This window comes from Formica exsecta, unplaced genomic scaffold, assembly GCF_003651465.1.
Source record: "Formica exsecta isolate Colony F162 unplaced genomic scaffold, ASM365146v1 scaffold744, whole genome shotgun sequence".
Taxonomy (NCBI): Eukaryota; Metazoa; Arthropoda; class Insecta; order Hymenoptera; family Formicidae; genus Formica; species Formica exsecta.
The window spans coordinates 541,257-551,920 of record NW_021853511.1 but is presented as its reverse complement, the minus strand read 5'-3'; the positions used below and the strand labels follow the sequence as shown (position 1 = coordinate 551,920).

Below are 10,664 nucleotides of genomic sequence, written 5' to 3'. Positions count from 1 at the left end.
GAAGCGTTATATGAAATATTAATTTATTCTCCGCGACGGAAAAAAGTGCACGAGGGAGGGTTTACAGAGATATTCGAGCGATGTTGTGGCAAACAGATATTATTTCATTGAAAAATATGGAACACAACAGAAATTATTATTACGATATTGCTAAAAGATTCTTGTGGATGACCGGTCAGTGGCCTTACCAGAATCCGAGAACGAGACTATCCTTTTTGGTTTTGATATTGATAGTTTTGCTCAGTTGTATCTTTACACAGGTAACATTATCGACAAAAGAAAATTTTTCGATACTTTGCTGAAATTTGATATGCTGTATTGAACAGAATATTTGGATTATGTCATATATTTTTAAAATTTACGTTTTTTCATGCGTGAATGCATGCAAGTATATACTTTTTAGGTAGCACAAATGTTCATTTGCGGAGACATACAGTGTATCTTACAAATTTTACCTGTACATTTGTTAGTGTGGAATTCTCTAGTGAAAGTGTTTACATATCGATTTAACAGCCAGAAAGTATGTTTTATCAGTGTAACTTGGTTACATGTTTAATTCAAAACTATAGATGTGAATGCAAAATTTAAGTTTTAATATTTGCTTATATAATTTTGTATTTGTTGAGAATATTATATTCAAGATATCAAATATATCGGTGACGTTTATAGATTAAAGATCTCACTGATCATTTATTCCTAGACTGGAATATTCTTAAAAGTCAGGAGGAATGTGAGATTCTGAAAAAATATGCCGAGAATGGCAGATGGTACTCATTGATATATTCCTGCAAGTAACTTCGTTATTTTTAATTAAAAATTTTTTTTTTATAGAGATAAATATGAGTGCTAGTTTGTTTGTCCGATATTAATTATAATAAGAATGCATAGAAAATATTATATTAAACGTTCATATAAATTTAAATCTATGACTTTAGTCTATGAAATAGTAGACATCTAGTCTTGACGAAATTTATTTTTGTTGCAGCATACGTATATGTAACTGCTATATCATTTACAGCATCTTCTCTCATACCACGTATCATGGATGCAGTCTTTCCCCTAAATACTTCACGTCCAATAATGTTAGTATGTCCAGCGTACTATTTCGTTGACGAAGAGCAATATTTCTATTACATTTTTTGCCACTTGATGATTTGTACCTTCGTATGTATAACCGGATTAATCGCGCACGACTGCATGTTCTTTATTTACATCCAACACGTTTGCGGCCTTTTTGAAGTGGTCGGGTAATTATTTATAAATACAAATAGTTATATTGGCAAAATATATATTATTAAATATATTATTATATTAATGAAGATAACTTGGCAAAAAATAAATACAATTCTTTAATGATAATTTTTTTTGTCTTGTATGTTTGTTTGATAAGCAAAAATTAAAAATTCTCTAAAATTTATAAAGATTTTTTATGCCTGGATATTTGCAGATTTAGATTTGAACATGTATTATATAAACGTAACATCGCGAGAAGCAGTCTGATTGATTGCTCTGATGATGTTTGTCATAAAAATATTGCATTATCAATTCAGGCTTATCGAGAAACTCTGCAGTAAGTTTGAAACGATATCGTGATGAATTTGTCTCATCAATTTTAAAGCTATTTAATGAACATTTTTTAATAATCACGATTTATGTATTTTATTTAACTCATTATTCTTGTATCATTTTTATAGGTGCGCGGAACTTATTGAAAATATCTTTTCGATATCATTCGCTCTGCAACTCATAATAGTTACGATTGGTCTTAGCGTTACCTTACTGCAAGTAAATTATTTACATTTATATCACTACATATATGAGAGTCCTGAAAAATATATTGCTGGACTAAAACATATGATATTATTTAAGCTTTCGATGCAGTTCATTGGTTTAATTGAAAAGATGAAACACTTCCTTTACATACTTGCTCAATTATTCCACTTGTTTTGCTTCAGCTTTCAAGGGAAAAAACTGATAGATCATAGTCTCAATATTTGTGACAAAATGTAAGATATTATCAAAGTAAGAAATCAGATAATAAATTAGTTTTGGTCGATGTAGAAGATCTATTTTCTATATAGATTATTTACAGAAATTTAATCATTTTTTATAATTATTATTGTACATTATAAGATTTATTGCATTTGTATTAAATGTTAATTTTGTAGATATAATAGCGCGTGGTATGAGATACCCGTAAAGGAACAGAAATTGCTTTTGATTACGATGAGAAAAAGCACCAGAGCCAGTACTGTGACTGCCTGCAAGATATATGTATTTTCTTTGCAAAATTTCACAATGGTAAAGCATTTATCGTGATGAGATATAACAATATGATAAAGATAGGCACATAAATATTGTATTAGGTTGAACGGAAAGTTCGTTTCGTTTTTTGCTAACAGATGAAGACCGAAAAAACGGCACGAACTTTCCGTTTAACCCAATACATATATGTAACATATTGTATAATCAGTTAAATGTAAAATTTTTGATTATTCTAATTTAGGTTCTGCAAACCGCGGTATCGTACTTTACTGTGCTAGCATCCTTCAGTGAATAACTCGACGATGATCATTTACGAATTCACGTACACATGGTACACATTATTATTTATATAATTATATATTTTTACGAGAATAGCATTTAGTGCAACATAAACAATAAAATAATTATATAAGCTCCATACATATTTTAACGGATATAATATTTTACTTCTAATTTGTCAATAATGATAAAAATTAATTAATATACTCAAATTACTGTTGAAAATTAATGAAGAAATCAAATTTCTCCAGATTAACAGGTAAGTAAAACAACATTGTACAATAGAAATTTTATGATTGAGAAAAAGCAGCTGGTATATGTAAACTTCACTAGGCAATCGAATATTAATAAGAAAACCGTACTCTTTTCCGTTGCTAAAAATTGGACCGCATGCACAATAAGTAGCATCACTGGACTATTCGATATGATTAATATTATCACATTTTTTAGTCGCACATTCAATACACTTGCGTTCAAGTCGACGATCATTTCTAAAAGGGTCAGCTTGTTAAACGCTATTCATTTTCGCTTACATTATATTTATACGAGACATATAGTTATTGTAGGTGTATGTCAGTCATGGAAACTCGTTTGATTGCTATGTCGAACATAATAGGAAGAGCGGGAGCGTTATATGAAATATTAATTTATTCTCCGCGACGGGAAAGACTGCGCGAGGGAGAGTTTACATCAGATATTCGAGCGATGTTGTTGTGGCAAACAGATATTATTTCGTTGAAAAATATGGAACAGAATAGGAATTATTATTACGATATTGGTAAAAGATACTTGTGGATGATCGGTCAGTGGCCTTATCAGAAGCCGAGAATGAGATTATCCTTTTTGGCTTTGGTAGTCATAGTTTTGGCTAATTGTCTTTTTACACAGGTAACATTATCGACAAGAAAATTTTTTCAGCATGTAACTTCGTTGAGATTTTATCTCACGACATTATCTTATATAATGGAAGTGATTGTTAGTATGTTTTTGATATTTATACGCTTTTTCAATGTAAGCAAGTGCATGCAAATACATTTTCCAGATAGCACAAATTTTTGTATGCGAAGATACACAGTGTATCTTTCAAACTTTACCTCCCCATTTGTTGGTATGGAATTCTCTAGTAAAAGTGCTCGCATATCGATTTAACAGCGAGAAAGTACGTTCTATCAGTGTAACTTGGCTATATATCTAATTTGAAACTATAAATGCGAATTGCAAATTCTTTGTTTTGATTTTTGCTTATATTTTTGTAGCTGTTGAGAATATTATATTCAAGATATCAAATGTATCGGTGATGTTTGTAGATTAAAGATCTCACTGATCACTTATTCGTAGACTGGGATACTCTTGAGACTCAGGAAGAACGTGAGATTCTGAAAAAATATGCCGAGAATGGCAGGTGGTACTCGTTGATATATGCCTGCAAGTAACTCCGTTATTTTTAATTAAAAACTTTTTTCTGTAGAAACAAATATGAGCGTGAGCAGCCGTTTGCGTTCAACATTAATTACAATAAGGATGCATAGAAACGTATTAAACGATCGTATAAATTTAAACGTCTGTGAAATAGTAGACATCTATTGTTGACGAAATTCTCTCTTGTTGCAGCGTACTGTTATGTATCTACCGTTTCATTTATAACAACTTCTCTCGTACCACGTATCATGGACATCGTATTTCCTTTAAATACTTCACGTCCAATAATGTTAGCATATCCAGCGCATTATTTCGTTAACGAAGAGCAATATTTCTATTTTATTTTTTGCCATATGTTAATTACTGCCTTGATATGTATGACCGGATTAATTGCGCACGATTGCATGTTTTTTATTTACATCGAACACGTTTGCGGCCTTTTTGCAGTGGTCGGGTAATGATTATTTATATACTTTGCAAACGATATCTTTACGATATATTATTTAACGATATATTATTTAACGATATATTTTATAATTTATACTCAGAAAATATATAATTCTTTTTTTCTCATACGTTCAATTACAAAATCAATAAATTTTGCAAAAATTATAACGATGTATTGTGCCTGGATATTTTCAGATTTAGATTTAAAAATGCATTAGACAAATGTGATATCGCGAGAAGTAGTCTGATTGATTGTCCGGATAATTTATATCATAAAAATATTACATTTTCGATTCATGCTCATCGAGAAGCTCTGCAGTAAGTTTATAACAATATCGTGATTTCTTTCAGGAATTTTTAAACGATATTATAAACAATTTTTAATAATCACGATATGTTTATAAGTTTTATTTAACTGTGTTTATTATTATATTTTTACTATAGATTTGCAAAACTCATTGAAAATGCTTTTTCCGTACCATTCGCCATTCAACTTATGATATCTACAATGTCTATTAGTGTTAGTTTACTTCAAGTAAGTTATTTATAATTAAATAAATATATGAGAGAATAAAAAAATATAATGTAGAACTAAAACATGTGATTTTACTTAAGTTCTCGATGCAGTTGAATGATTTAATGGAAGCGATGAGATACTTCGTCTACATACTTGCTCAATTATTCCACTTATTCTGCTTCAGCTTTCAAGGACAAAAACTGATAGATCATAGTATCGAAATTTGTGACAAGATGTAAGATAATATCACAGTTCGATTAAATTAACTTTGGTTCATATAGAAATTTTCCTTTCTATATAAAATATTTAAAGAATATTAATCACTTTTTATAATTATTATTGTACATTGTAATATTTATTGCATAATCTTTGTTAAATGTTAATTTTGTAGATATAATAGCGCGTGGTATGAGATACCTGTGAAGGGACAAAAATTGCTTTTGTTTACTATGAGAAAAAGCATCGAAGCCAGTACTTTAACTGCCTGCAAGATATATGTATTTTCTTTGCAAAATTTCACAACGGTAATGTAATTATTGTGAAAGATATTGCAATACCATAAGAATAGGCCCATAAATAATATACGTATGTAACATATTGTATAATCACACACACAGACAAAAACATACAAATTTTAATTTTTTTAATATAGGTTCTGCAATCAGCGATGTCTTACTTTACGGTGCTAGCATCCTTCAGTGAATGACTTGACGGTGATATAGCATACGTAGTGAAATAATGCTGAAAAGTCCTGCAGGAGTATAGTATTCCAAATTATATTAGAATTAATATATTTATATTTTATATTGTTTAAAATATGTCAACCTAAAAACAAAAAAATTTTATTTTGTTATCGATATTTCTATACATATCTACTCAACAATTCACTCAACAATCTACAATATACGTATTACTATAGTTTTCTTTTTCTAGTTGCGTAATACTACTCATTATTATTTATTTATTGCTATTATTAGCTGCACGCAGTATTATTTATATAATTATAGATATCTATAGTACGAGTATTTAGTAACATAAAGAAAATAATTTCATAAGTGCCATATATATTCTACCAGAATAAAATTTTATTTTTAATTTTAATAATGACAAAAATTAATTAAAATAATGAGTTACCGTCAAATTTTTATGAAGTAATCAGTTTTACTTCAGATTGACAAGTAAATAAAGCTACATTGTACAGCAAGATATTTATAATGAAAAAATGAAGTAGTTATATATACGCAAACTTTACTAGTCAAATATTATAGGAATAATGTACTTTTCTATCGGTGAAGAATTGAACCGCACACTCACAACAAATAGTATTTCCAAACTGTTCGATTAAGACACTGTCATATTTTTTTATCACATATTCAATGTATTTACGTTGAAGTCGACGGACTTTTCCAAAAGGGTCAGCTTGTCAAAGGCTATTTATTTGCTGTTACTTTATATGTGACATATACGAGACATATACTTATTGTAAGTGTATATCAATCATGGAAACTCGTTTTATTGCTATGCGAAATGTAGTGGGGAAGGAAGAAAGAGCGGAAGGGTTATATGAAATATTAATTTGTTCTCCGCTACACGCGAGCGCGTAAAAGGTTTTCTAAGGTATCTATCGAATAATCAAACGTGGTTCTGGCGTGGAATAGAAAACATTTCTCGAAAAGTATGAAACATAAAAGAGATTATTATTATGATATTAATAGAAGATTTTTATCAATAATCGGTCAGTGGCCTTATCAGAAGCCAAAAGCGAGACTATTTTTTTTGGCTTTGGTATTCACATGTTTGATTAATAGTTTCATTACGCAGGTAATGTTAATTATTGACAAGAGAATTTTTTGAGTGTTTAATATTGAATCAGATTCTGTGTTATATTAAATAGATTGTTCGAAGTTTTAAGGCATTTCATGCTTTTAAAATTTTTGTTTTTTTTATAAATGATAAGTACATTTTACAGATAGCAAAACTTTTGATGTGCGAAGACGAACAATGTATTTTTGAAGCTTTACCTACACATATCTTAATGTGGAATATTCTGGTGAAAGTGCTCACATTTCGCTTTAACAATCAGAAAGTATATTTTATCTCAACATCATTTTACATATAAACTGTATTTAATTTTAAACTATAGACACGAATTATAAAATCTTATTTTGATTTTATTTATATGTTTTTATAGCTGTTAAAAATACTGTATCCAAGATATCAAATATCGATGATGTGTTTTTAGATTAAAAATCTCACTGATCAGTTATTCGAAAACTGGGATATTTTCAAGACTCAGGAAGAACGTGAGATTATGAAAAAGTATGCCGAGAATGGCAGGCGATACGTGTTGATATATTCCTGCAAGTAACTCTTCTGTTTTTATTTAAGAAATTTTTTAAAGAGATAACGCGGAGAAACATTCAACTGGCTTTTATTATAATAAGGATGTATATACAGGGTGTCCGACATGTAAGTAGCCAAACGAAAGAACTTTACTCAATAATAACTCCTTTATTAAGCGTTATAAAAAAGAATGGTTCAGGACTTTTCGACTCAGTTTGATCCAATCTATCTCCACCTTTCGTTTGATTACTTACATGTCGGACACCTTGTATAAAAACTTATTAAACATTTATATAAATATAAACATTTCTGAGAGCAGACATCAGTTTTTTACGAAATGGTGACTTTTATTGTAGCGTACTTGTATGTAACTGCTGTTTCATTTGGAGCAACTTGTTTCTGGCCACGTATCATGGATGCAGTCTTTCCTCTAAATACTTCACGTCCAATAATGTTAATATGGCCAGCGTACTATTTCGTTGACGAAGAGATATATTACTACTATATTTTTTGCGATATGCTAATTATCCTTGTGATATCTGTGACGGGATTAATCGCACACGATTGTATGTTCTTTACTTACATCAATCACGTCTGCGGTCTTTTCGCAGTGGTTGGGTATTATATTATAATTATTTATATTTTGCAAACAATGGTATATATCTTATATTTAGGAGATAAATCAAATTTTATAATAATTTCTTTTTCTCGTATGTTCACTTACAAGACAAAAAATTACAAATTTTTCAAAATTTATAATGATACTTTTTTCCTGGATATTTGTAGATTTAGATTTGAACATATGACGTATAAATGTAACGTCGCGAACAGAAGCCCGATTGATTTTCTGGACGATGTATATCATAAACATTTTGTATTTTCAATTCATATTCATCGAAAAGCTCTACAGTGAGTTTGTAACCATATCTTGATAAAAGCGAAAAATTTTTTTTTTTTATTAATTTTAATGTCATTTAATAAACAATCCTTAATACTCACGACAGATGATAAATTTATAAATTTTATTTATCTGTTTTATTCTTCCTATAGATTTGCGAAACTCATTGAAAGTGTATTTTCGATATCATTCGCTATACAACTTACAATAGTTACGGTTGCTGTTAGCATTACTTTATTGCAAGTAAGTTATTTGCAATTAGTTTCATATATGAGAATTCTGAAAAATATGATGCAGGTCTAAAAATGCATGTATTCACTTAAGGTCTCGACTCAGTTGCATCTTAATATAGCGGAAGCGACAAGATATTTTCTCTTTATTGTTGCTCAATTATATTACTTGTTCTGCTTTAGTCTCCAAGGACAGAAACTGATGGATCACAGTATCGATATTCGTGACAAGATGTAAGTTAATATCAGAGTTGCAAATTGTTTTAATCGATATAAGAAATTTACTTTTCGTATTAAAATATTTTTTTGAATTTAATCGCTTCTTGTGATTACTATTGTATTGTTATATTTATTACGTTTACATTGTGTATAATAAAAGTTTTTTCTTGTTTCTTGTGTTATTATGCAAGCCTACCGGATGTTAATTTACGAATAATCGTCGTACATTAATTTTATAGTTACAATAATGCGTGGTATAAAATACCTGTCAAGAGGCAAAAAATGTTCTTGATCGTGATGAGAAAAGGCATCGAAGCCAGTACTGTGACTGCCTGCCAGATATATGTATATTCTTTGCAAAATTTCACAACGGTAAAGCATTTATCGTAATATATGATAGATATTACAATATTATAAAGATTCAGACATGAATATTCTATATATGTAACATATTTTATCAGACAAATTTAAAATTGTAAATTTTTTTAATAGATCCTGCAAGCCGCAATGTCATATTTTACGGTGCTAGCGTCCTTCAATGAATGAATCAATGGTGATTACAGTATATATAGTGCAATAATGAAAATTTGAATAAAAATATATTGAAAATTATAAAAAATAACAATATATTAATATTTTATATTGTTTAAAATGAGGCATAATTATAAAAGCAATAAAATTTTATTTTATTATCAATATTTTTACATATTCATTCGTTAAAATATACATATTTTATGAAAATTTTTTTTGGGTGCATGATACTACATCATTAAGTACAATTGATATGAATGTTGTAATATGAATGGGTAAACGAGAAGAAAAGAGAGTTCTTGTTGCAATATTGCGTGTTTAATTCTGTATTGCTGTTTTAGATAAAAGTAAGTTAGGTTTTAATTATAACAAATATGGGGTGGAATGATTTGTTTTTAATGGTTTTTATCTCAGAGAAAAGAATAAGAAAACACTGGTTCACAGACTTCTATATACAATATACTAGACTACTAATACACTGCTATGTCTCATATAATGAAATGTGAAACAAGGGTAGTCGTTTACAATTGGGCAGAATGTCATACCGGGCATTGCAGAATTCGATATATGTCATTTAAATGCTATTCATTCGTTTTAAACATATATGTTTAAAACATTTTAAAGTAAAAATAAACTAAATAATATTAAGTGTATATATAATGCACATATAAGAATAAAAACGACAATGACTTGTAGCATACTAGGCTGTTCAAGTAGATATTCTAAAGGAAGAAATATCAAATTTTTTCAATAAGTACATATAATCTGTTTCTCTTATTTTTTTAGAAACATTAACTAGACTTTTCTATCAGGTTAAATATAATTTTTAATTTAAACTATATTTTTATGTTATTAAATGTGTATCAAATATTTATAAAAATCAAAACTTTTATATAAAATATTGTAGCTTTCTCTTCAAAGATAAGTATCGATTAACAGCCTGGTTGATTACACTATATATAGTTGATTTCAATCTACCATATATAGAAGTCTGCGCACTGGTCTATTAAAAGGAGTAGTAGCAGAGTTTAAGATATAGTAATTCAGTTTCGGCATGAAATCACGTATGTGCGATCTACATTTTATCAAATGCGATTGAAAGATTTGAGGAAAAAGCATATATATACGTATAGGTTTATAAATTAAGTTGCGTATAATTTTCCGTGGAAAAAACTTATAAAACAGATTAGTTGGTTTTTCTATAATCCGTTGAATGATGAACACAAGCGTATTTTCGAAGCAACATTTATCTCTCATTTTCGCCCGATTTCTTTGCCCTTTGCAATTAATTTACATTTTCATTATAGCCGATATAATAAAATAATTATATAAGTGCCATATATATATTCAATCAAAATAATATATTTTACTTTTAATTTCAATAATTACCTAATATTGTTAATTTCAATAATGAGAAAAATTAGATTTAATTAAGATAATGAGTTACCGTCGAATTTTTATAAAAAATTAAAGTTTTGCTCCAGATTGACAAGTAAGTGAAGTTACATTGTATAGC

At 28.7% G+C, this 10,664-nt stretch overlaps 4 protein-coding genes across 8 annotated transcripts in view; all 4 read left to right on the top strand.

The window, feature by feature from the left end:
• Nucleotides 1-213, top strand: part of LOC115243873 (single-stranded DNA-binding protein 3) — a 20,558-nt gene extending 20,345 nt beyond the window's left edge. For 2 of the 5 annotated variants that reach the window (XM_029821150.1, XM_029821147.1), the window contains one exon: nt 1-212. In XM_029821150.1, the coding sequence (XP_029677010.1) occupies nt 1-111 (111 nt within the window). In that variant the 3' untranslated portion in view covers nt 112-212. The other 3 variants (XM_029821149.1, XM_029821148.1, XM_029821153.1) reach the window with 3 other exon arrangements.
• Nucleotides 214-1,378: 1,165 nt separating this feature from the next.
• On the top strand, nt 1,379-2,630 carry LOC115243879 (odorant receptor 13a-like). Its single transcript, XM_029821167.1, has 3 exons — nt 1,379-2,006; nt 2,169-2,301; nt 2,507-2,630. The coding sequence occupies exons 1-3, from the start codon at nt 1,855-1,857 to the stop codon at nt 2,558-2,560; spliced, it is 339 nt and encodes a 112-aa protein (XP_029677027.1). The 5' UTR covers nt 1,379-1,854; the 3' UTR covers nt 2,561-2,630.
• Nucleotides 2,631-2,735: 105 nt separating this feature from the next.
• On the top strand, nt 2,736-5,810 carry LOC115243882 (odorant receptor 13a-like). Its single transcript, XM_029821170.1, has 9 exons — nt 2,736-3,432; nt 3,587-3,703; nt 3,852-3,969; nt 4,156-4,417; nt 4,606-4,728; nt 4,855-4,945; nt 5,026-5,162; nt 5,319-5,451; nt 5,580-5,810. The coding sequence occupies exons 1-9, from the start codon at nt 3,115-3,117 to the stop codon at nt 5,631-5,633; spliced, it is 1,353 nt and encodes a 450-aa protein (XP_029677030.1). The 5' UTR covers nt 2,736-3,114; the 3' UTR covers nt 5,634-5,810.
• A 2,212-nt stretch (nt 5,811-8,022) lies between these two features.
• Nucleotides 8,023-9,177, top strand: LOC115243878 (odorant receptor 4-like). Its single transcript, XM_029821165.1, has 4 exons — nt 8,023-8,179; nt 8,321-8,632; nt 8,857-8,989; nt 9,110-9,177. The coding sequence occupies exons 2-4, from the start codon at nt 8,478-8,480 to the stop codon at nt 9,161-9,163; spliced, it is 342 nt and encodes a 113-aa protein (XP_029677025.1). The 5' UTR covers nt 8,023-8,179; nt 8,321-8,477; the 3' UTR covers nt 9,164-9,177.
• Nucleotides 9,178-10,664: the final 1,487 nt, after the last annotated feature.